General features: G+C 53.5%; 5 protein-coding genes and 3 pseudogenes across 5 annotated transcripts; 6 read left to right on the top strand and 2 right to left on the bottom strand.

Annotated features, from left to right (window-relative positions):
* Positions 1 to 853: 853 nt before the first annotated feature.
* SAPIO_CDS5342 (Solute carrier family 35 member E3) lies at positions 854 to 2,238 on the top strand (the record flags this gene model as incomplete). The annotated part of the gene is made up of 4 exons (XM_016787687.1): positions 854 to 1,123; positions 1,202 to 1,831; positions 1,933 to 2,123; positions 2,181 to 2,238. 4 exons carry the CDS (start codon positions 854 to 856, stop codon positions 2,236 to 2,238), a joined length of 1,149 nt encoding a protein of 382 aa, XP_016642702.1.
* Positions 2,239 to 3,522: 1,284 nt separating this feature from the next.
* Positions 3,523 to 4,803, bottom strand: SAPIO_CDS5341 (annotated as a pseudogene; the record flags this gene model as incomplete).
* Positions 4,804 to 5,744: 941 nt separating this feature from the next.
* On the top strand, positions 5,745 to 7,877 carry SAPIO_CDS5340 (Glycine--tRNA ligase 1, mitochondrial; the record flags this gene model as incomplete). Its single annotated transcript, XM_016787686.1, has 2 exons — positions 5,745 to 7,361; positions 7,482 to 7,877. The coding sequence occupies 2 exons, from the start codon at positions 5,745 to 5,747 to the stop codon at positions 7,875 to 7,877; spliced, it is 2,013 nt and encodes a 670-aa protein (XP_016642701.1).
* Positions 7,878 to 9,026: 1,149 nt separating this feature from the next.
* Positions 9,027 to 12,320, top strand: SAPIO_CDS5339 (Carbonate dehydratase; the record flags this gene model as incomplete). The annotated part of the gene is made up of 4 exons (XM_016787685.1): positions 9,027 to 9,144; positions 9,231 to 9,577; positions 10,173 to 11,555; positions 11,655 to 12,320. The coding sequence occupies 4 exons, from the start codon at positions 9,027 to 9,029 to the stop codon at positions 12,318 to 12,320; spliced, it is 2,514 nt and encodes an 837-aa protein (XP_016642700.1).
* Positions 12,321 to 12,581: 261 nt separating this feature from the next.
* On the bottom strand, positions 12,582 to 13,985 carry SAPIO_CDS5338 (annotated as a pseudogene; the record flags this gene model as incomplete).
* Positions 13,986 to 15,524: 1,539 nt separating this feature from the next.
* SAPIO_CDS5337 (Cellulase) lies at positions 15,525 to 16,810 on the top strand (the record flags this gene model as incomplete). Its single annotated transcript, XM_016787684.1, has 4 exons — positions 15,525 to 15,962; positions 16,046 to 16,280; positions 16,425 to 16,627; positions 16,700 to 16,810. The coding sequence occupies 4 exons, from the start codon at positions 15,525 to 15,527 to the stop codon at positions 16,808 to 16,810; spliced, it is 987 nt and encodes a 328-aa protein (XP_016642699.1).
* A 1,767-nt stretch (positions 16,811 to 18,577) lies between these two features.
* Positions 18,578 to 19,933, top strand: SAPIO_CDS5336 (annotated as a pseudogene; the record flags this gene model as incomplete).
* A 412-nt stretch (positions 19,934 to 20,345) lies between these two features.
* Positions 20,346 to 21,791, top strand: SAPIO_CDS5335 (uncharacterized protein; the record flags this gene model as incomplete). The annotated part of the gene is made up of 3 exons (XM_016787683.1): positions 20,346 to 21,099; positions 21,344 to 21,396; positions 21,465 to 21,791. The coding sequence occupies 3 exons, from the start codon at positions 20,346 to 20,348 to the stop codon at positions 21,789 to 21,791; spliced, it is 1,134 nt and encodes a 377-aa protein (XP_016642698.1).
* Positions 21,792 to 25,309: the final 3,518 nt, after the last annotated feature.

The raw sequence follows: 25,309 nt of genomic DNA, 5'->3' as shown, positions 1-25,309 counted from the left end.
CTCCTGCTTCGAACTTAGGATGTCTGCTAGTGTGGTGAAGAAATGATCCTGTAAAAGTCCATCTGCCACACCCATCGTGTAAAGATCTGGGGGGGACCAGTCTGAAGTAATAAGAAGAGCTGGTTCTAGTTGGTGAGATGGGCCAGCCAGGGTACACTCACATCAATGTTTGCCTTGATGCGCATCAGCCTGGCTATTATTGGATCTCCTTCGTAGTGCTAATACTGGTCCCCTGTCACGGAACGGAGTCGGGCGCTTGACTCGAACAGGAGATAATCTGTTCCACAAAGGAGTCAACTGTTAATAGTGCACCGTGCTGCGCCATTGGGCCTGCATTGATATGAGCACAAAGCGGGAGAAAAAAAGGAGGTGGTGCGTCGCAACTTCTTTCCGTAACCGCAGTGCCTCATCCAATCCCCACCACTGTCGACCCGCAGCCAAACTTGCAGGAACTCCAACAAGGAAACTTGAACAGATTGAACAGGTCCAATAATACGTGAAACCTCCGAGTAGTGTACGAAGTACTTCGTACGCCGTGCCAAACATCCAAGATTGATCCAGCCCTAGCCTGATCTTTGCTTCCGACAATCTTCCCAATCTTCCTCTTTACCTTGTGCAGCTCGTAAATCAGCAACCTGGGCTTCCTCAATCACTGTCGTCCAACTCGACGGAGGGGAGTTTAGGATATTTCTATTCTCGGGCGCGAAAGAACCTTAGCAACTCGGTTTATTTCAGCCCTTTCGGTCGCATCCATCTTTTTACCCGATCGATCCGCCATCGAACGAATTCGCGTTTTCCACGATCGGCCGACCTTTTTTCTTCCTTTCTTTTTCTTTTTAATCACCTTCACACAATGGCGGAGGGCTCTAGCAGTTCGGCGCCCAAGTCGCCTTCCATCTCCTCGTCGACGACGATGGAGGAGCATGAGAAACTTATGATGGAGATGTCCGAGCTCGACGACAATGGCAACCCCAAAAGGTCGACCGATCTCGAGTTTAATAAACGTGAGGAGGAGGAGAACCTTTTGCCCGGTGGCAACGAAAAGCCTGCGGAACCGGCCAAGTCGAGTTTCCGAGCAGCGTTGACTTGGATGGGAATTAATACGTTGGCGACTGTTGGAATTGTACGTTGCCTTACGATCTTGACAAGTTGGCCTCGAGTGCGGTGCGATACTAATGAGCGACGTTTTGTTCGGACATAGGTCTTCACCAACAAGGCGATCTTCTCGGACCCCCAGTTCAAGCTGTGCCAGCTCAGTTTCGCCTGCTTCCACTTTACCGTCACGTTCCTTACGCTCTTCATGTTTTCGAGACCTCCGTTCAACAAATTCACCCCTCGCCGAGTTCCGTTCAAGACTATGCTCCCCCTCTGCATCACCATGTGCCTGAACGTCATTCTCCCGAACTTCTCGCTCGCCTTCTCGTCCGTTACCTTCTACCAGCTTGCGCGAATCCTGCTCACTCCCGTCGTGGCGCTCATGAACTTCATCCTGTACCGCGCCACTCTCCCCCGCAAGGCCATTCTTACTCTTATCCCTGTCTGTGTGGGTGTAGGTGTCGTCTCGTACTACGACTCTCTCCCCACCGACAACGCCAAGGTTAAGACTACCTCGCCCCTGGGCGTCCTCTTTGCCTTCAGCGGTGTGTTTGCCTCGTCCTTGTATACAGTTTGGATCGGCAGCTACCACCGAAAGCTGGAGATGAACAGCATGCAATTGCTCTTCAACCAGGCCCCCTGGAGTGCCTTCATGCTTCTCTACGTCATTCCCTTTGTCGATAGATTCCCAACCCTTGAGCACACCTCATTCACTAGGTGGTTCATGATTCTTCTTGTAAGTCCCCTTTTCCCCGTCTACAACCGTTCGGTGCAGCGTCATACATTACGTGGACCTGTGGAGTCTGAAAGCTGTCGCTAACAACCCCCTGCGCATAGTCTGGTCTCTTTGCGTCTCTGATCAACATTTCTCAATTCTTCATTATTGCCCAGACCGGTGCTGTGTCGAGTACCGTTGTCGGCCATCTCAAGACTTGTACCATTGTCGCTCTGGGCTGGATTGTTTCTGGCCGCTCCGTCGGTGACAAGTCCATCTTTGGTGTCATCATGGCCATTGGCGGCATTACACTGTACGTTTTGCTAATCTTTTCTTTTTGCTTGTTGCGCTTGCTAACTTTTTGACCTAGGTACTATATTGTCATGACGAAGCACAACAGGGCCAAGGCTGGTCAGACTGTCAAATAAGTTGACTACTCAGTGGCGCCGCCGTCCTCATTTTCTACCTTGATCGGGTTCCTCTTATTTTTTTTTTTTTTTTGGAACCTTGTTTTACTCTGAGATTTTTTTTTTTTTTCCTTCCTTTCTTTTCTCCGAGGACACCCTCCGATCGACGAGCGGTTGTCTGGTATTAAAATTCTTCGCCAAATATTTCATGCTTGCCATCCAGGGTTTCACTTTGAAGGGCGTTTCTGGAGTACACGTAGAGAGAGGGGGTGGGCCATCGATTTCCACCGGAGTCATCTACCAAGAAAACCTGCCGACCGAACATGTTCCAGCTCGTTCGATGCAGACGTTGAGCCTCGGGAATGCCGCATGACTACGGGCTTAAAAAGGGGAGGAAAGGTGGAGGACGCTGTTGATCTTGGGGTGGTTTGTTTTAGAGGAACAGATAATGAAGTTGGCATGGTGGGAACATGTTTGCTTCTTTCCTACGCTAGACGTGTGTAATGTACTACCTCATTTAAATGAAAAGAAATGTTTTGAAAAGTCGTGTCGGATGGGTCGAGGAAGGTGTACGGTGGTGTATCTCGTGAATCGGATATTACAATCTTGCTTTGAGGTCGTGATGCATTTCGAGGTCCTGAGGAGGATGAGGCGCGGTATGAAGCTTGGAGTGGCTGCTCGTTCGAAACGTAGGGTAAACTTTTGCACTTTTTTCCTTCTTTCGTTCCCCTCCGTCTCGTGTTGGGCGGGTTGCCGCTTGGCATCGTTAGATGCCCTTGTCTTGGATTATTCGACTGGCCTGGGTGTTGAGCTGAGAGGCGGACCCCGTTGAGCCAGAATGCTCTTGGTATTGTCTTCACTCCTAATTTCGGGTTTGCTAGTTGTGATCATCTTGGTTAAGATCTATGCTAGATATTGGAGTCTTTGGAGCCACTATAGCTTACTTTTCCTTTGAGGGGGGGAACCATTCCCTTGGCTTCCAAAGAGATCCGTGTTTTTGAGACAAGATGTCTCACACTAATGGACTTGATCAGCTCGCCCGACGGCGGGAAATGGAACTTGATGGTGTCTCGCGGCCCATTGCCGGCTCCTGACGGCTACGACATACAGGTTCAAACAGACATTCTCGTACTGGGGTTGACATGGGAAGACTACGAGCGACAGAACCACTTTTCGCAAGGGACAGTCGATAAGAGACTTCGGATTCATCAGGGCAGAATATGATTTGGTATTGCCATAGGGAGAAGCAATTAAGAAGACAAAAGGGGGTGACAAAAAGCAACAAACGCCATAACCCCATCCACCTTACAGGTTAAACCGTTTCCGATCCTTTTCCATTTTCGCCTTCCAGGCCCACTGCACAGCATCCTCTCCCTCGCTACCCGCCCAACCAACCCCCTTATCCACCCTCCTAAGCTTCATAGCAAAGCGAGGGCCCAGTTCCTGCAAGCCGACGCGGATGCCCTCGACACCAGCCATGGGCTTCCCGTCCTCGTCAGCGATAGATTTCTCCGAATTCTTGAATACGTAGCGGTGGCGGCGCACGAAGATGAAGTCGCGCTGGTTATGGAAACAGACGACCTGCCGGCCCTCGAACTCGGGCTTCATGGGGAAGAGCGAAGTGAGCACGCGGGCGGTAAGGATACCGAGAGGAGTGCTAAAGCCGTTAAGAAGGAGCTCGGGCCAGTGCTCGGTGGGGTTTCCGTGACCCGGGAGTTTCTTCCCCGGCATCCACGAACCGGGCGTGATGGTGAAGGTGAGTGTGGGCCCCGCGGGGAGATGGACGATGGAGAGGCCCGACGGAACTTTCTGGTCCTCGTGAAGGAGGATGACGGAGGTGTATTCGCGGTTGGCGGCGAATTTCGCGATTTCGCGGAGCGAGTATTTGTGGCCGTAGCGGTGCGAGCTGCGAGGGACGTAGTTGCTGTTGGGGAAGAGCGTGCAGAGGAGCTGGGCTTCTTCGTGGAGAGTGCTGCGGAGGCCCGTGGTGACGAGGATTTTGGGCTCGAGGGGTGGGGTGTCTGTGAAGAGGGTGGGGAACTTGGTGACGAGGGACGTGGGTGCGAGGTCGATGGCCGCCGTGCTGGTCGTGGAGGGGGCTATAGATGGCGCGACGCTGCTATCCCGTTGCCGTTGCCTCTGGCGTTTCTTCTCTACGGCTTTCCGTCGCTCCGCTTCCTCTTCGCTGTCGTCCTCAAGCATGCTATCGTAACCCTCCTCGTCGGCCCGGTCGGCTTCTTCCCCGTCGGCATCGTCTAGGTCCTCATCCATGGCGTCCATCTCGACCGCCTGCTGGGCCGCAAGCCGTTTCCTCTGTAGCGCCTCCATATTGACCTGCACGCCGAGGCTGTCATCGTCGATGTCGTCCCACACACGTTTCTTGTCGATGGTGAGAGGCTTGTTCTTTTCTAACCTCTCGCGGCGGAGCTCGGGGTCTTCTTTTTCTTCTTTTCGTCTCCGCATGCGCTCATCTCGGCGTTCTTTTGATCTTCTCTTCTTTTGTTCGATGAATAGGTCTTGGCGCTTGAGCTTGTTGCCGGTTTTGAGGGAGAGGGAGGCGTTGGATGACCGCTTGCCGGGCGCCATTATGACGGTTGGGGGAGTGGTCCCGGAATCTAGATAGCTGCGATAATCTCACTCGAGTATCCTTGGTAAATTCAGTTGTCCGAGGGAGCAATCGATAGTAAACGTGGGATATTTTTCCAGCCGGGAACAATTGGCTGAAAGATAGAGAGAAGGAAGCAGCAACTCTGATCTGAGGTGCTGGATGCTGGGCAGAATCGTGTAAAATTTAGGCGGTGGCAGAAAAATTATTTCTGATAACGGGAAAAAATTCAGCTCTCAATCCAATTGTCCCTCCCACCACAAAACACAAGTCTTTCCTTCCCTTTGGCGGGGTTAATTCTGTCCTCAGACCACCCCACCCGTCGCAGTAGCGTCTCCTCAGATATCAGGCTCATCAGGGACCCCTCCGAGATCTGGTGCCTCTTGTCAGCCTCTCTCTGGCAGTCGCTGCCCCTGACTCTCCCCAAAGAGTCACTACGGCAACCCCGCTCCGCCCTAGGTTCACGCCACTTTTTTCCCAATTTTGAACCTGAATCAATCAATCTTTTGGCTCAGACTGGATTTGATAATTGATATGAAAATCGGCCACGACACAGATTATTTGCCAATTCGCCTCGTAAGAGTCATCGCACACACCAAAGCACCTCTGCCCAAACCTGCTTCCCGCATTCTCTAGCCCCAAAAGCCCACCCTTTTCCCCGCGGCTTTTGCCCCATTCTTTCTTTTCTCTTTTCCTCCTTTCCCCTCTTTACCCAAAAAAGCGAGAGTTGATGCAGTCTATTCGTCGCCTCTCAACTCAAACATTCTTTTCTTTTTCTTCTTTGCCTCGTTCTTCTTCGTCTTGCTGCAGGGACAGCATCCGGCTTGCTAGGCTTCAACACTTCCGACCCCGCTACTTCAACACCGCGACCAACCCAACCTACGCCGCCCAATTCAAAGCGCGAACCAAGATCCAAGGCAAAATGGCTTCGACGGCGACCACCCTCAAGGGCCAGCCCCTCGACCGTGCCCTCCTCGACTCGACGCTCCGCCGTCGTCTGTTCTACACCCCCGCCTTCGAGATCTACAATGGCGTGGCCGGTCTCTTCGACTACGGCCCGCCCGGCTGCGCTCTGCAGGCCAACATCATTGATATCTGGCGCAAGCACTTCGTCATCGAGGAGGACATGCTCGAGGTCGACTGCACGGTGCTGACGCCCGACGAGGTCCTCAAGACGAGTGGCCACGTGGAGAAGTTTGCCGATTGGATGTGCAAGGATCCCAAGAACGGCGAGATTATGCGCGCCGACCACTTCGTCGAGGATATCCTCGAGGCGAGGCTAGCTGGTGACAAGCAGGCTCGTGGCCAAAAGGTCGAGGAGGACGAGGATGCTGCGGCCGAAAACAGTGATAAGAAGAAAAAGAAGAAGTCCAAGGCCAAGGCCGAGGCTGTCAAGCTCGACGATGCCGTCGTCCAGGAGTACGAGGAGATCCTCGCTCAGATTGACAACTACCACGGCGACCAGCTCGGCGAGCTCATCCAAAAGCACGACCTCAGGAACCCCACCACTGGCGAGCTCCCCTCGCACCCGGTCCCCTTCAACCTCATGTTCCAGACCGCCATCGGCCCCAGCGGCCACCTCCAAGGCTACATGCGTCCTGAGACCGCCCAGGGCCAGTTCCTCAACTTTGCCAAGCTCCTCGAGTTTAACCAGAATGGCATGCCCTTCGCGTCGGCGTCCATTGGCCGCTCGTACCGAAACGAAATCTCGCCCAGGGCCGGTCTCCTCCGAGTCCGTGAGTTCCTCATGGCTGAGGTCGAGCACTTCGTCGACCCCGAGGGCGGCAAGAAGCATGACCGCTTCCACGAGATTGAGCATATCGAGCTTGTCCTTCTCGACCGACACGTGCAGCTCAGCGGCAAGACGGATCTCAAGAAGATGTCCATTGGCGAGGCCGTCAAGAACCAAGTCATCGATAACGAGACGCTCGGCTACTTCCTTGCGCGTATCTACCTCTTCATGAAGAGGATCGGCGTGGACGAGTCCAAGATGCGGTTCCGTCAGCACATGGCTAACGAGATGGCCCATTACGCCGCCGACTGCTGGGACTGCGAACTCCTCACCTCGGCCGGCTGGATCGAGTGTGTTGGTTGCGCCGACCGAAGCGCGTACGATCTGACGGTCCACGCGAAGAAGACGGGTGCCGCTCTCTACGTGCGCGAGCGTCTGGACGAACCCAAGGTCATCGAGGAGTACGAGGTCGACATCGACAAGAAGCTGTTCGGACCCCGGTTCAAGAAGGACGCCAAGGCCGTGCAGGCGGCGCTCGAGGACACGAATCAGCAGGAGCGCGAGTGCTACGGCAAGACGTTAGCCGAGGCCGGCAAGTTTACTATCAAGGTCCCTGGCGTTGGTGACGGCAAGGTCGAGATTACCAAGGACCTCGTCAAGATTGAGCGCAGGAAGCGCACGGTCAACATTAGGGAATACACTCCCAACGTCGTCGAGCCCTCGTTTGGTATCGGCCGTATCCTCTACTCGCTCATTGAGCACTGCTACTGGACTCGCGCTAGCGAGGGCGGTGACGAAGCCCGAAGCGTAAGTGAAGCCTAGGCCCTCCTTGCACGCATACCCTACGGATGATTCCCCCCCTCCCCGTACGAAACGGTAATGTATGAATGAATCAAAAACAAAGCTAACCTCTTCCTCTCTTCTCAGGTCCTCTCTTTCCCCCCTACCGTAGCCCCCACCAAGGTCCTCCTCGTCCCCCTCTCCACCAACCCGGCCTTCAAGCCCTTCGTCACCGCCATCTCCAAGAAACTCCGCCAGCTCGGCATCTCGAGCAAGGTGGACGCCTCGTCGGCGACGATCGGCAAGCGGTACAGCCGCAACGACGAGCTCGGCACCCCTCTAGGCGTGACGATCGATTTCCAGACGGTCAAGGACGGCTCGCTGACGCTGCGCGACCGCGACTCGATGGTGCAGGTGCGCGCCGAGGAGGACAAGATCCTCGACGCCATCAAGGCTATTGTTGACGGCACCAAGACGTGGGAGGATGTGGAGAAGGAGTTGCCGAGGTTTGTTGGGCAGGAGTTGGAGGTTGAGGTTCGATAGACGGGGGGATGCTAATGTAGATGATGATAACTAGAAATGTATGGAGGTTTTTGTTTCGATAGAGGTGGAATGGGACACATTGCGTGGGAATTTAGCTTTTGATGATTCTGAGCCGCATTCTCTGTACCTTGATGTCCCCTGGATCCTGGGGAGTTTCTCTTGGGTGATCTGCACCTCTTGATTCCGACGGGTCGTTCCGTTGTGGAGAAGGCACTATTGCATACGTCAAGTGCATCTATAGACCAAACAGGCTCATGGCATCAGCTCGACGCATCCCTGGGAATTTAGACTCCAACAAGTAGGAATGACACATGGGTTCTTGGCATGTATTGGTCGTCTCAACATGCGGGATTGTTTAGAAAACAATATTGCAACCCAGTATGTCTGGTACCGAGTCCGTGGGTACGTCCCATGCCATAAACCCCCGCGAATTATTACAAATCGAGGGTTTGGTCCTGAGAAACTTTGTTATCCGCAGAGTTTGTGTGAAGCTTCCACAGGTCCCGAAAGCTTCCGCCAGCCAAGACAAACTCTCCGAGGTCCCCCCCTTGGTTCCCAATCTACACTAAGCCCCGATCACGGAAAAAAGCCTCGGTTTACATCATAAATCAGCAAGACAAGATAAGAGAAAGAAGAAGAATTGACTTTCAAGAAAACGAGGCTAGACATTCTGACGTGATCTGTAAGGGATGTGAGAAGATGCCGTAAGAATTGGAATAAAACGACGATCTCTGAGGGGTTGAACGAGGCGCTGGAGGGCGGGAAGCGCTCGGATGGCTGGATTGGGGATAGTATCGAGGTGGCGGTGATGATGCCATCGCGGGGTGGGTTATTCTCCGTCCAACCAGGGAGCTTCCTAGGAGCTTGGAAGCTGGGAAATCCGGAAATGCTGGTGGTTGTGGGAGGAGATGGAGGTTTGAGAGATTGGTTGCTGCGGCTTTAGGTGTGGGGGAGGGAAGAGTTGAAGCTCTCGGGAGATAACGAGTTGGCGTGGGAGAGAAGGAGTTGGTTATATATTGGTTCAGTCCGCTCGGCTCTCTCAAGTTTTGATTCTATGGTAGCCGTCGATCTCTCGTTTGACTATTACTTCTCTTCCATATAGACAGAAACTACAAGATATTGCTACCTACTTTGTGAATAACACTCAACATGAGCTCCGAAAACGACTCTCCCGTTCTCAAGCATCTCGTCGAGGCTAACACGGCCTACGGCGACTCCTTCACCCACGGGGACCTTGCCCTGCCCCCGTCGAAGAAATACCTCGTTGGTAAGGATAACTCTCTCACCGAAGCCCGACTGCTCTCTTCAAAGCATCCCTCCCGGTATATCTAACCTTTTAACCCACCCAAAAAGTAACCTGCATGGACGCCCGCCTCGACCCAGCCGCCTCCCTCGGCATCTCCCCCGGCGACGCCCACGTCATCCGCAACGCCGGCGGCAGCGCGCACGACGCCCTCCGCAGCGTAATCATCTCGCAGCAACTCCTGGGCACGCGCGAGATCATCCTCATCAAGCACACGGACTGCGGCATGCTGACGTTTACGAGCGAATTCGCGCACGGGCTCGTGGAGAAGAATATTGGCGAGGAGGCTGAGACGGATATTAGGGGGTTGGATTTCTTGACTTTCCCGGATGTGGAGGCGGAGGTGAAGAGAGATGTTGCTTGGTTGAGGGGGAAGAAGGCCGTTTTGGATGTTCCTGTGAGTGGGTGGGTTTATGATGTTAAGACGGGGAGGGTGAAGAGGATAGTTTGAGAGAGGGAGGGCCATGGGATGAGATGAGCTATGAGAGATGAGAGATGATGATGACGTTGATGATGATGAGGGGCGTTCATGATGATGCATTGATTAGGGGATGGTGAGATGTCTGGCGTTGGGAGCACAAGGGCGAGTGCGGTGTTGCAGAGGGTGGGTGCCTCTTTTATTGATGGGGATCGTGCTGAGCTTTAATACTACGACGATATGAGACTGCGGATACGAGCAGGAAGGTGCTATAATTTAAATTGATCTCGGTGACTCGTGCGATGTGATATCAAGGATGACGATGCATCAGTGTAGATAGCCGCCGGCTCGTGACATCCGATGCCGATCGTGTGCTATATCCTTCCTGCCTTGATTGATTGTGTGTTTGTTGGTGTTAGTCCGAGATTGATCAAAATCACCATTGAGATTAGGACGCAGCAAATCATGGCGGGGTCGATCGGATGCGATCGAGTTGGGCTGCGGGGCCAAGGAAAAGAGTAAAATAAATCGAGAAAAGGGACATAAAAAAGCTAAGACTCCATCGACATGCTAGCCAGCTTCATCCAGGATTGAAGGACCAAAGTATCGCAAAATCGCCAACATCGACCTCACGATGACTGTCTCGATTTCCACCAAAGTTCCCCCCCAAGCTCCGCCCTCCTTCGACTTCACCCCCTCCTCCCTCCTCGCAGAAACCCAATCCATCATCGCCCGCACCAAAGCTCTCGAAGACCACCTCGCAACCACCCTAACCCCCTCAACCGCCACCTTCTCCAACCTCCTCTCCCCCCTCGAGGAGGACTACCTCTCCGCCCGCTCCCGCACCACCATCATCCACCACATCGGCACCGTCTCCGCCGACCAAGCCCTCCGCGACGCCTCCCTCGAAGCCGACAAGCTCCTCGCCGCCGCTTCGGCCGAGAGCATCGCCCGCCGGGACATCGCCGCCCTAGTTGGCGCCGTGTACGAGCGGTACAAGCGCGGCGACGAAGTCCTCGACCCGCAGGATTCGCATCTGCTCGAGGAGACTTATGGGAGCTATCGCCGGAACGGAGCGGCGCTGGAGGAAGGGCCCGAGAGGGAGAGGTTTTTGGAGCTGAAGAGGGAGTTGCAGGATGTTTTGTTGGCGGCGAGGAGGACGTTGAATGAGGCGGATGATGGGGTGTGGTTTACAAGGGAGGAGCTGGAAGGTGTTCCGGAGAGGAATGTGGCCAAGTATAAGACGCGCGAGGATGAGAATGGGACGACGCAGTACTGGGTTACTTTCCGTGGAGGGGATTATGTGGCGGTTATGCATAATGCTGTTCGTTCGGCGACGAGGAAGAAGGCGTATTTGGCGAGGGGTAATAGGTTTCCTGAGAATGTCGAGAGGTTGCGTCGTGTGGTCAAGTTAAGGGATACATTGGCCAAGATATTGGACTACGAGAACCACGCCGCCTTGAAGATGGAAGGACGCATGTCGGAAAGCGTCGAGGAGGTCGTGAGCTTCCTCGATGACTTGAAAGATAGGCTGAAGCCCATCGGTAAGGCTGAGATCGAGGCGTTGCTGGAGTTGAAGAGGGATCATCTGAAGAAGATGGGAGTCGTCGCGGATGCTGCTTCCGGTCATGTTAGCGATGACTTTGCTTATCTTTACGCTTGGGACTTCTCTTTTTACCAGCGGATGTACGACCACGAGAAGTTCGCTCTCGATATGAGCAAGTTCCCCGAGTACTTTGAAGTGTGGCACACGCTCAAAGGTATGCTGTCCATCTTCGAGAGGCTCTTCGGTCTGGCGTTTCGTCGCGCCAAGTGTTCCGCGTGGCACGAGGATGTCGTTCTTTACACCGTCTGGGATAGCGATGCGCTGGGTGGTGAGTTTCTGGGATATTTATATCTGGACTTGTTCGCTCGCCAAGGAAAACTATCACAGGCACATCATACATCTCTGGTTCCGGTAAGTACCCAGGGCATTCAAAGTCTCCAAACGTGTATTCTGTCATATCAAATCAACAGTGTTCTCGTCTAACTTGTCGGCTCCCTTCCGCTCTATCAGGGCTTCATCGATACCAGCAAAGGTAAGCGTCAATACCAAGTCGGCGCCCTCATCCTCAGCCTCAGCAGACCCACCCCGGACCACCCAACCCTCCTCCTCCACGGCGAGACCAAAACAATGTTCCACGAGCTCGGCCACGCCATCCACTACCTCGTCGGCAAGACCAAATATGCCCGAGGATTCTCTCGAGACTTTGTCGAGATCCCCAGCATCGTCCTCGAGAATTGGATCTGGGAGCCCGACGTGCTCATCGAGATTAGCCGCCATTACAGCCTCCTAGGCGACGAGAACATGCAGCGGCACTGGAAGGCCGAGCAAGCTAAGGCGGCTTCTGCTGGAAAGCAGCCCGTCGGGGAGGAACTCGAACCTACACTTCCAAGACAATTCGCGACGGATATTGCGCGTACGAGAGCTGTGAATGGGGCTGGACATATGCTCTTCCTTATTCACCAGGCCTTGTTTGATCTGACAATCCATACGGGTAAGGGGTACAATGACGTGGTGGATATTGATCTCACGAGGCTGTTTAGCGAGCTGGGAGAGGAGATTACCATGCTTGCTGGGTTGGTGGATAAGAAGACGGGCGAGCCGACGACGATAAGGGAGGCGGGATTTGGGCATATCTTCCGGGCTTATGATGCTGGGTACTTTGCGTATGCGCTGTAAGTTTACATTTGTCAACCTTTCTTTTCTTTCTTGTTTTTCTTCTCTCTTCTATTCTAACGGCTTCTTGTAGGGCTCGGACTATCGCAATGGATCTATACACCACCTTCTTCGCCCGCGATCCAATGAACTCCGAAACTGGCTTGAAATACCGCCGCAACTTCCTCCAACTCGGCGCGAGCCGTCCCGAAGCCGAAACGGTACAAAACTTCCTCGGCCGGAAACCCAGTACCGTTCCTTACTTCGAGTTCCTATCCAACGCGCCTAAGCCTCCTCCTCCCGCAAACTCTCCATCCTCACCCGAAGCCACGCTCCGAAGCCGGCTAGCATAGGAACACCGGGGCGTTTAGAGCTAAAGGCTTCGAGGGCCTCGTACCGACGGAGGACGTACTCCTTTTCGGCGGGCTTATCGATCCCGGGCTTGGTTCGTTGCATCGCGCAGGTGAGCTTGGTGAGGCAGATGGGGCAGAGGTAGGGTGGTTGGCGGTCGTCTTCTTCGAGGGAGGCGGTGCCTTGCATTATGCAAGAGTAGTAGACGCAGTGGTCAAGGGCGAAGCAGTGGCCTAGTTCGTGCGAGGCGGTTTTGCATACGCGGGCGAGCCAGAGGCCGTCGGTGTCGGGCTTTGAATGGTTGGTGCCAGCGATGCTAGTTGCTGCTTGGACGGCGGCGGGGATTCCTCCCGGGCTGTTGAGGTCTACGATGACGCTGCTCTTGAAGGAGTGGCGGGCTGTGCGTTTGCTCTTTTTCGATATTATACTCTGCGGATGTCGCGGCTCGAGATAATCTAGGCAATGAGATGATGGCCAGATATGCTCGTAATCGACCTCGTCTCGTAAACCGTCCATGGCAGGGTTATACCTAAACGTAGAAACCACCGCGACGCGACTTCCCCCAAAGGCCCTCCCCGCGCAGAAATCATCCTCGTCGTCCTCGTAAAGGTCATGATGAACAAGCATCAAGACCGCGTACGCATCGTCCGGGACAAGTTCGATCAGTGCATCGAGGATATCGCTCAGATTTAACTGATGATGAAGTCCCAGCCCAGGGTCATTCGGCTGTCGACACCTAACGCCTGTGCATTGCCCGCTCGCTGCCGCGAGCCCTATGTACTTTGGGATGCGTTTCTTCTCAAAGTCTCCTTCTTCCCAGAGGACCCAGCGGAGGGGCTCGTTGAAAAGTTTCACGTCCAGGCCGTGGTAAAAAGCGGATAGATACTCACGGATACTCTCTACCGACGGATGCCGGTTCCCAGAGGAAGAAGAGCCCCCTTTTCCGTGCGCGCTGGGAGGAGGAGTTCCCGACCAACTCCTCAGCGCTGCGGTCATGGCCGGGGGTCCGGAGATATCCGGCGGCGCCACGACGTAGAGAGTCTTGCGAGTGGAGGTGACGGGGTTCCGGTCTTTGCTTAGGAGCCATGACCGTAGGCTTTGGGGAGGGTAGGTTGGCTCGAGAGCGAGGCAGTCGTCTGGGAGGACGATGGGGCCCGGGAACGTGGAGGGGTCGTCGTGCTTGTCTCGGGGCGGTGTTGTGGGAGGGACGCGGCCGGCGGGAGTGGTGGCTGCGAGGCAGCGGGGGAAGGGTGGGCGGGTATATGGGGAGAGAGAGTCGGTGGGGGAGATGTCAAGGAGGAGGCGGGAATGGGTGTGATGGGACGGTGGACTGGACATGGCTGCGAATTAGAGAGAATGTATATGTGAGACGAGAGATGAGAGACGTGATGTTGAAATGTCGACGGAGTGCCTAGGGGAGATGAGCTTTGATAGCACGACAATAAGCCCTCACCCGCAAACTCGATGGTGGTGATAATGGAGAGAGAATTCCCGTTGCTTCCCAGTATTGACAAGGAGGCTGTTTCAACTCAATTGATCTTGAGCGACGAGCACTTGGAGTTGAGTAGGATTCGTCCTATCCTAGTCTTAGTTCTACTACTAGAATCACCATTTAAGTCTAGGCAGCAGCGCCGACAGCGGTAGAGCGTAGCTGCTGCCATCGACGGTGAGAAGCAAGAAAACAATAAGACGATTGATCAATATCCCTCCGGCCCGGCAATTATTTCCCAACCCGGACTATCGCGGTTCCCCGGAAAAAAATAATAATCAGCATATTAATATTCTGGCACCGAATTCTTGTCCGATCCGGGACCTCGAGAGAAATGTTGCGGGACCAGCGTCGACAACGAACGACACCCTCGCATTCTGCATTCGAGAGCTACATCGGAGCAAAAGAGGGACCATGGAAATTTATTTAAATTCAGGTCCCACGGGGTGTAATTGATGAATCTCGTCGGATTTTGTCTGGCCCTGTTCCTAGTGCATCGGCCTCCCCATCTTGATGAACTTAAATGATCGACGTCGAGGCGTCTCAGATGTCCGTTGGCAACCCTTGCGATCATGCAACCTTGGCGCTCGAACTTTCCTCCCTGATAGAGTTGCTGCGTATTCCTTTGTCTAATTGTCGTGTGAGCGAGCGTCCCTTTTCCCTCTTCTTTGTCCCCTCGCCCGATTTGTGCTTCGCTTGGCGCATTGGAGACGAGGCCAGTCGCAAACCCGCAAAGGGGAACCTAGGTGAATTTCTCCTCTTCTCTCTCTCTAATTTCTATCTGATCATATATCGTCTGAACTTGAGGGTATTGAAGAACCTAAAGTTCTAGAGAACTATCTTGGACAACGGATATTCTGCTGCTGGCTTTACTCTTCATCATGCTGTACGAAAGGAATCGCACTCATAAGCTGTATGATTCTTGCGCCCCGTGGAACAACAAGATCATAATGATTTGCATCGAGGATCTCGGGTTATTTTGTTGTAGCTGTTTTAAAGGCAGGAAGGGATAAACGCCCCGGATGTGCCCTTGATGTGAGGGTATGTTTGGTGGACTCGGGCTCCTCCGCAGTCTCATCTCGGAGATCAATCGTGTACATCTGTAGCTTGGCGTTGCTCACTAGTCGTTGCCTTTTTTTGCGAGCCAGGTTGATGGGTGTTGTAGTATATACGGTTGACAGAGGCCCGAGTTTCCGGAAATTCTAGATTGTTTCTTCTCTGATATATATCGCCCGAGAGACGAAGTTATCACGAGTGGGCTCGGTCAACTTTTGCACTTATACCAAGCTCACAAAAAACTTAAGCCCGATTTATTTTTCCTTTCTTCCATTCCTTTTCTTATTCATTCATTTATTTGGTACTTTTCTTTTCCGTTCTCATCTCTCACCATGCGCTCCCTCCTGTCCCTTGCCCTCCTCTCCCTCACAACCGCCCTCCTCACCAAACGCCAAGCCGAAACCAGCCTCCACAGACTCTTCGTCGCCCGCGGCAAGCAATACCTCGGCACCATCACCGACCAGCGCCTCCTCCTCTCGGACGTCAACGCCGCCATCATCACCGCCAACTTTGGCCAGCTCACCAACGAGAACAGTCTCAAATGGGAGTCCGTCGAGCCCGAGCGCGGCGTGTTCAACTTTGACGAGCCGGACTTTGTCGTTGATTTCGCGCAGGAGAACAATATCCCCATGAGGGGACACACGCTCGTGTGGCATTCGCAGCTGCCGGGGTATGTGCAGAATATTACGGATGCGGGGGAGTTGAGGGAGGTTATTACGGAGCATATTACGAGTGTCGTGGGGAGGTATAAGGGGAAGATGTTTGCTTGGGTGGGTTGCGATCTCTCTTTCTTGCTGTATGAGGGCGGTTTCGAGCATCGGAGAAGCTAATACAGGGGGACGGGTGTTTCCAGGATGTCGTCAATGAGATCTTCAACGAAAACGGCACGATGCGCGAGTCCGTCTTCTTCAACGTGCTCGGCGAAGAGTTCGTCTCCCTCGCCTTCAACACCGCGCGTGCCGTGGATCCCGACGCGAAGCTCTTCATCAACGACTTTAACCTCGACAGCGCCAACTCAAACAAGACGCAGGCCATGGTGAGCAGTGTTAAGAGGTGGATAGCGGCCGGAGTGCCCATTGACGGCATCGGTGAGTGCCTTCTGGTTATCTTTTTTTTCTCTTTCTTATTCTCCTGTTTTTCCTCCCTCTTCTATTGCCGGGTTTGGAAGATGAAGGAAGTAAAACTGGCAGCTATGGATCGGGGAGAAAGCCAGAAAACTAACCAGAAGCCAGGCTCGCAAACCCACTTGATCCAAGGTCTCTCAGCCGGCGTCCCCGGAGCGCTTGAGGCTCTTGCGTCCAGCGGAGTCGAGCAAATTGCCGTGACGGAGCTCGACATTGCCAATGCGCCGCCGGAAGAGTACACCACGGTGATTAACGCCTGTCTCAACATCACCTCTTGTGTAGGCGTCACCGTTTGGGGAGTTTCCGACAAGGTAAGGCCCAAGTTCGGTCGTTCGTAAACCAGCCGGGATTTTGAAAACTTGCAACTAACTTGGGACTTCAAGGACTCTTGGAGGCCGGGCGAGAACCCGCTCCTCTTTGACGCTGAATTCAACCCCAAGCCGGCCTACGACGCGCTTGTACAGGATCTCTGTACGGATAACTGCATCTTGTGAGAACGGCCCCCAAGCTGTTGTTCAGGTCCGGTTAGAATTAAAGAAAGAAAAAAACAATAAATACAAGGGAGACGAAAGGACGACTAATTCGGTGTTGGTCTCATTCGTGCCATCTCTAGGCCAGGAATACCACCTGATGGCTGCCTAAGGGCCTGCAGCGAGGCGAGGGCTCCGTTGGTTCGGAGAGGCACGCAGATGGAGCAATGGGTTTCCTTGAGCGCATTCTTGATCTTGATTCCGCAGATTCTTCTTGTTGGTGTTTAGCGCATTGTGCATATGAAAGTAGAAAAAAAAAGATCAATCGAGATAACAAAAGTGTCAATCCGTGACTCTTTCGGCAAGGACCACACGTCAACTGATGGTGGGCACGCTCTTAACCTTAAAAAAGAGGGGAGCACCGAGAGAATGGAAAGGGTGGTTGGAGATGTGGCGGAGTCGTAGGGCTACACTTTCAAAGGCGCTTGTCGGCCAACTCAATCGGGACCTAATCCGCCTTATGACCGACCGACAGGTTGGATTCGTCCCCCGACCGGGCCTGGCTAAGTTGGGCCTGGCTGGGAATCGGGCTTCTGGAGGGTGGCCTCATTGCCTCAATCACTTGTCGCTTGTGTCACCTGTTGGAAGGCCAGAGACGAAGGGACAAAGATCAACTTTTCAAATTGATGTCTCCAACTCCGAGGTCGACACATTGTGTCTTTGGGAACCTAGAGACATGTGACCGGATCGCGGTGCGCGATGCCGCCAGGAGTCGGTAGTGTAATTTAGATGAGTTGGAAATGCTGCGCCTTCTTGCAATCTCGGGAGAGAACCCGAAACGGGAGAGCTGAAGATTCAACGTTGAGACGGATCCCGGATCAACTCTGTTTCGAGACTGGAGGCTGATGACTATGACTACGATGACGACGATGACGATGAGGACGATGAGGGATATTGTCAGCTGGATGCCTCGGATTCTTGATTGCTGAACCTGAGGCGATTGTTCTGTGAAGCTCTGACTGGAAGGCGCATTCGGTGCATTGGACCGCACTGCTTCGCATCGTGACCATGACATGACCGTTGGTAGGGCTGGTCTGGCCTGGCCAGGCGCCACTGAGCCATCAATTGATCAACACCAATACACTTCGACTGCACATTTCCAACGGCCTTCACCAAGCATTCCTCAATTGCTGCCTCAACTGCCAGCGAAACCTGCAAACCCTCCTCCAATGATGCCGCCCCAACCCCGTCTCGTCCATTCCCCATGGCTCGCATTAGCCCTCGCCCAACTGTATTAATCCCCCCGCCAAGGTCTTCTCTCGGTCGCATCGTGCATCGTGGGCCCGGTCGATTGGGCTGTCAGGCGCGAAAGGCACTCGACCACTTCTTAGGGACTAGTTTGCAGTGGCTGAGCTGCCCAAGTCCCTCTCCCTGATCGATAAAACGATCAAACTGGCAATCTCGGCGACCAGCTGGTTAGAGTACAGCCTCAGCGTAGTCGATTTAGGGTTGAACCTAATTTCCGTGACGGTTATGTCGAGGACAAAACTGGCGTGTTCTTCCATGAAAATTGCCTTTTCATTCTGCCTTTTGTTGATATCCAGAGAAGATATAAAGACGACGATTGCTCAATCACTTTTCTTGACACTCTGGGCTCGTGTTGTTGCATATCATAAAGACATTGAGTCAAACAAAGAGCAACATCGACATTCTCATCATATTCTCAAGATATAAATCACTCATCATCAAGTATCAATACTGAGTACTACATCACCACCGCAAACCATCATCATGTCGGCTGAAGACGATCCCGTCCCCGCCTACGAAGAAAACGGCCTCCGCTTCGCAGACTGGACCAAATCCCTCGACTCCGACTCCCTCGGCCTACCTCTAACGCGGCACCCTTTCGGCGATGGCCTCAAGATTCCCCTCGGGCTCTCCACCGAGTCGCTTGAGAGGCGCGAGACCCAAGCCATCATCTTCTGCCGCTTCTTCCAGGCCATCACCACCAAGAACCTCGACGTAATAACCCTCATGGTAACCAACGGGCTCATATCCCCCTGCGCCGTCTCCATGAAAGGGTTGACGCCCCTCATCGCCGCCGTAAACAACGGCAACATTGCCGTCGTGCGCTGCCTCGTTGGCCTCGGCGCCGACGTCTCTCAGCTCGGTACCCACAACGGCGCCGAACGCACCCCACTGCAAGTCGCAGCCGAGCGGGGCTTCCTCCCCATCGTCAAGTTTCTCATGGAAGAGTGCGGCGCCGACGACGCCACGATCGCGCCCGACGGCCAGTTGGCTCTTCGGTTAGCGGCTGCCAACGGCCACCGCGAGGTCGTGGACTATCTCCCCGTGCGGAGAGGCGGCGGGTGGAGGCGGTGGAAGAAGAAACACGCCGTACTCATGCTGCGCGTGCAGAAGGCCCGGCGGAAGATTCTCAGCTTTTGCGAAATCCTCTTCTGGGAGATTCCCAAGTTCTTCTTCTACTCTATCCCTAAACACGTCGTCGTCATCCCCGTGAAAGACGCCGTCAAATACGCCATCGAACATCGGAGGCGCTTCGGTGGCTGGTGCAAACGCCAAATCCTCGCCATGCCCGGCCGCGCGAAACGGGGCGCCGAGGCCGTCGTCCGCGGCGTCAAGAAGATCCCGCGCGTCGTCGCCCGCATCGTCAAGTGGCTCTGGCGCCAGACGAAAAAGGTCCCCGGACGCATCAAGAGGGCCGCCGTCCTCGTTGGGAACTGGCTTGCCGAGACGGCGAGGCGGTTCGGTCGTGCGGTGTGGTATGTGGTGACGAGACTGTTCTCGGTGCTGCATACGCTTGTGGTGGCTGTCGTGAACTTCTTTCGTCAGATTACGCTGAAGGATGTGTGGGATGGGTTCTGTGCGTTGGTGAGGGCCGTGTTTGTCGGCTTGCCGAGGGCAATTGTGTCGGGGATCGCTGCGCTTGGGAAGACTTCTTATGAGGTCCTCAAGGCGCTTCTGGGCATCTTTGGGGCGGCAATTTGGTGGACGATATGGGGTATCTGGTACGTGATTCAGTACGTGCCGGCGCAGATCGGGGCTATATTTTTGTCTCTCGCGAAGTCGGTTCGCAATGGGTTTCAGGAGGTTCTCGTCTGGTTTGATCCCAAGAGGTCAGGCTGAAGGAACCGGGGATGAAGAAGGAGATGGGTTCTGTTTCCCTTAGTTATACCCCTTTTTCAAGCACATTAGATCCATTTGTCTTTCTTATGTTTGTATGTACACTAGAGCGTTACCTTGCGGTCAGTCATTTGGGAAGGAATAGGTACGAATGTAATGATCTTATACACAACCCCCCAGCATCGCGAGATCTTTGAAGATGAGTTACTCCACCCTCCACCACAAGATGAGATGAATGAATGAATGAACGCAGGATCTCCCCTCCCTTGAGGGTTTGTCCACCTACAAAAGGAAATTTCCATTCTCCTACCTCCTCGATCCCTTTTCCTTTCTCTCTACCTCTCAAACAAATCCTCGTTGAGAAAACGATTTCAGTCCTTAGAAATACATCAGGGTAATAACCCCCCTTTCCACTATGCCCCCCAAGCGTCGCCACGACACCTCGGACGCAGAGTCTAGGGCTCCGAAGCAGCCCAAGTACCCTTACGAGAACAGAATTACCGAACCTGTAGCTCGTCATATGGCTTCCTCGAGCGGTCGGAGACGTGGCCAGTCCGGTGCGGCCCAACAGCCTCTTCCTTCCTCCTCGACTGCCACGCGCAAGGGTCATGGCCAATCTAAGAATCAACCGGCCGATGGTCTCGGCATGTCTCCGCCGGGGCCTGCCCAGAACACAGTCCCCCATTCAACCTGTTGCTTCCCTCAACCTCTCACGGCTCATGACAATCAATCCGGAGGTCAAGCTTTTCCTTTCCCGTCGGCTGGTCAGGCCCAGGTTCGTAGAGAACCTGCCGTTCCTACTTCGGCCCCCCCGGTCCAGCATCTTCCTCCCCAACATAGCGGCGGACCCAGCGGCCAGTCCGTTGTCTCCGGGGCTGCCACTGCCCAAACCCAGGGACAGCCCGGAACTCGTCTAGTAATTCATCGCGACGCGTTTGCGACCACCGTCAGCAAGCACCTCTCAGTCTGTTTTACAATTATAGCATCCAATCCTGGCCAACCCAGCCCTCAGCCTTCCGCTTCCAATGGAAGAATCTCTCCCAACTCGGCCGTTCTCGAGAAGCTCCCTGGGGGTTCTCGAGCCTATCCTTGTTACAGGTGCCTCCTCCATTACATGGCCAATGGTTCAGACTCGACTGGTAGTTTGCAACTCTGCGTTGACGCGGACGGTATGTGTTCTTCCCCCTCCCCCCTCCCCCCCCCCCCTTTTTTTTTTTTTTTTTTTTTTTTCCTTCTCTTTTTGCCAAACCCTTCTATCCTACATCTCGCCCCGTTCTCAATTTTCCGTTGTGGGAAACTGACTTCGAGGGCGGCCGCTGGGCTTTCCTGTTCCTATAGGCGAATCTGCAAAGTGCGTCCGTTGCTTGCTTTTGGGTGAGATATGCGATGTTGTACCGCGGCAATATCTCGCAGACGCCCGCGATCTCGCCCAGTTCGTTATTGGTATTCCTCTTCGCGGCGAGATTGTAAGGAACACTCTGATCCCTCCTCTCTTTTGTTCGGTTTTGATGCTAACCTCTTGCCCTCCTATCAGAGCCCAGACGTCATCAAGGCCTCGCGTACTCGCCTCAAGAACATCTGCCAACAGATGATCCAAGCTGACCAGGAAATCAAGGCCAGCTTCGATAAGTACCTGAGCATCTGGATGGGTAACTCCATCGTACCCCAAGAATCCTTGAGTACGATCCCCAGCACGGTTAGCAGCGCCATTAGAACGCTTGTTAATGTTTTGGAAACCCTTCGCGCTGAACAGAGGGCTCAGGGTGACCGGTTTCGCAACCTCGAGAACCGTATGGAGCAGCTGGGTTCCAATCCCAGTCGGAATACCAAGCAGGGCGACCGTGTCGAGAAGGAAGGCTAGTCGAAGGAGTAAAAGGTTGGATGGTTATACCCAGGTGTTGTTTGTTTGTTTGAGAGATGGCAATGTAGTAGCGGCGGGACAGGTAGTAGAATCATCGCGGTACATGGTCAAGTCGAACGTCGTTAACAATAGGGAATTCACGACGGACGACTCAGAGCCATTCAAGCACACGAGCGAAATCGAATTCGTTAATCCCCAAAACGTAATCTCCATTGCATCTCTCAGCCCTCTACAATTGTGGCTATTCGCATTCATCTCCCATCGTGCCTTGGCGAAGCGGTGTTGTCTCTCAACACGGAGGTCGTCGGCATCTATTGCGAGCCTCCAGGCCAGACGGACATGATTCCCGCTCCGATTCCACCTCCGGGCCCGCATAAACGCCCAAAACTATTGAATGTGTTAAGAGGAACAAAGACCCCTTGGCAACCTTTTCTTCTTCTTCTTCAAACTCCGTAGTGCCGGGCTATCTAGTGTAGGGCCAGTAACGGGGGACCGAATTTGGACTGGGTTGATTGCACTATCGGCTCGCTATTCTAGCATCATCCGCCTGTTTCAGGCCTCATTTTGGTTCTTCTCTTCTCTTTCCCTACCAACATGCTTCCCCTTATACTGCCCCTCAACCTCGGGGATACTCACTTGGCTTTTTTTTTTTTTTGGCTCTACTAACCCAAAGGATGGCGGAGACTGGGAGGTACGCGCAGAGGCTGCGCCTCGGGTGGGGGAGGATCTGGGGCAAGAGGCCCCCAAATCGCTTGAGCCGAGAGGGCAGAGATTTCTTCTAGAGACTTGGATTTGTCAAGCACAAGCTCGGTAAGCGTTGCGTTGGATACTTGTCGAGACGCTAAGAAAGAGAAAAGGCGAAACAAAGTAGAGAGGGAAAAAAAAATCCACCAAGCTAGCGACGGGACGAAGTAGACAATTCGTCCGAATCTCGCCGATCTACACTATCCTACGTGTACGCCATATGTCCTGCCTACTTCGGCAAGAAAGAATAGCATCTTTTCCACATTGAGAGAACCGAACCGAAGCGTCGCTGGATCCACGTAGCCTGGGCTCAAGCAGGAGGTGGGAAAAATTGCCTTACTTGGCAGGCTCTAGCAAAGAATAGAAAAAGGATTCGGCCTTTGGGCATCGAATGAATTGTCTCCAAGTCGACAAGGACCAGGGCCTGCCTGCACCGCATCCAGCGTTTTCTGATGAGGGAAATTCATGCCAGTCATGAAAAGAAAAGAGATAGATTCAAGTCGAGACACGCAACGTGGTTCTGGGTCTATTGTCTTGACTTTTGGTGCCTTGCATTCCTTCAGGCGGGTAGGGCGAATGGAGAGGCGCTGCGGCCCTCCAAGACTGAGGGCTAATGCAAGGGACGAACCAGAGAACAGAGAACAGAGAAAAAATAGCGACGCGAATAGCTACTCCGAGATGTTCTTGCTCTTGAGTGGAGCTTGGTAAGACTGAGCTACTACACTATTATGTTGCTTTTTTGGCCGCTACCCTCCATGATCTAGAAACAAAAACTACCATTGCATCCGAGAGAAAAGGATTTGCTCTGGAAGGATGAGTATGAGGCCGTGGAGGGTCGCATCGAGGTCGAAGACGGGTACCTGGTCCGAAGAAATCGGATGCATCAAATCACTGCTACTTTCTAAGAGCGGAACTGCTTCCTTCACACGACGGATGGTGTTCTTTCTCGGCTCTCTCCTCATGAGACAAGAACTCTCGGCCACGGCAGAGGGTTGCTCTGCAGCCTACCATTTCGCGTGGTGCTGGTGGTGATGGGCCATGACCAGCAGAACTCATTCGTCACTCACTCCGGACTCCTTCGATTCCCTCTCATCCCATTGGGCCACGAAGGCCTTCCTACTTCCTTCGGCCGCGGGAGGTTGATCTTTTCCCTCATCTGGCGGTATCGGGCAAGGCACCAAAAATGGGAGAGACGGATGTGTCGTGCGTGAAGTCTAGTGTACCTCGGTACTTCGTAGTTGGGCCAGACTGTTGGGTTTCTCAGGGCTGAGCGAAATGTGACGTCCAATCTGATGTTGAGAAAAGAGCTTTTTCTTCGTCGCTGCTCTCTTTTGGGTTTGGGATTTTGGTTGGGGATGAAGGGTGAAGTTCACTAATTCTTACAAAGTTCTTTCCATTTTGAGTCTCGTTTCTTCCGGCTTCTCCGGCCTCGGGTCGGAGTTCCTCTCAACTCTTTCATATGCGTACTATGATTAACTTATAGATATTAGAGAGGGCTACCTCGGTTTAACGAACAGTGATCATCTTTGGGTCCAAGCCACATATTATCCGTTTCTGTGCGTGAGGGGAAAAAAAGTGAGCAAGAAAATTCTGGAAATACATCACCTCCTGGTGGCACCGCCTGCGGATGTCTTGTCTGCATCCACAAGATGAGAACAATCAATTAATCAAGTCAGTTTCTATTATACCGAGAAGTGTACTCTGTAATATTTCGAATCGGCTTGTCCCCGGGACTGTACAGATTCCATCCGCGATTTCCCGCTGCGGATCGAGATGGAAGCCTGCATTTCCAATATCGCCGTGTTTTATCGCCCGCAGACCTTCCAATCCGGCCTAATGGCCTTTGTAATAACACACGTATCTTATGCAGTGCCGAGACCAAGAGATACAAAGATGGACGGATGGGCTGAGAGGAGCCGTTATGACCGTTTGAACAACCAGGATATCCCCTTCATCCAACCAGCCGTCAACGGCCAAAAGGGTAAACGCAGCCGTGGCACTTTCTCATCTTGGACGAAAGGCCTGATGTGAATCCTGGGGTAATTGGCAAATTACGGCAAGCTGTCCGTCCTGGAAAGCGACGCAGGCACAGCCACTTGAAGGGTTCCACGACGTGATGCCGAGCTTACAGAGTACGACTTAAACAAACACTCCACTTCTCATCGTATTGCGCATCCGCAGCTTCCCGCAAGAGGAATCAGGATGCGCTCCCTACAGGCATACGAGGGCAATCGAGTCCGGAAGTAATCTTGCTCTCCTCCATTTCTAATTCCTTGGGGTGGTGAAAGGAGGGAACGGGACATTGCATATTTTCGTTTGACGTGTTACGTGGAGAATCAGCTCATGTGGCACCATTGAGCGCTGGGGAGAGGCGTTCGAGATGGATAATCTAAAATAAAATCCCCGGGCGGGGGAATCGGGGGGATTACACTAGGAGATGCAAACACTCAGGAAATCCGCCGACGCTCGCAATTTTGGCCTCTGTAGCTATCGAGCGAGAAGGTAGTTGGATGGCGGCGCTGGTTCCGCCGAATCTGTCCTGGGTGTAAGCATCCCTCCTCCGGCCCGAAAGATGGAAAAAAGGACCAGATCCTTTCAATCCCCCAACTCATATATTGCTTAAGCGAGCTGAGCCGGGGCTCAAACTTCCGCTTCGATGGGGATGATTTGAACTTCCGCCCGCGGAAGCCACATTTTCAAAAGGGAAAACGGTGAAAGTCCTGTCAAGACCGTTGTGGCTTGAGATGCAGCTGGGGGAAGCTGATTGATGGAGT

Source organism: Scedosporium apiospermum (assembly GCF_000732125.1).
Source record: "Scedosporium apiospermum strain IHEM 14462 chromosome Unknown SEQ_SAPIO_0098, whole genome shotgun sequence".
Classification (NCBI taxonomy): domain Eukaryota; kingdom Fungi; phylum Ascomycota; class Sordariomycetes; order Microascales; family Microascaceae; genus Scedosporium; species Scedosporium apiospermum.
Note: the sequence above shows the minus strand (reverse complement) of the source record. Positions and strands in the feature narration are given on the sequence as shown.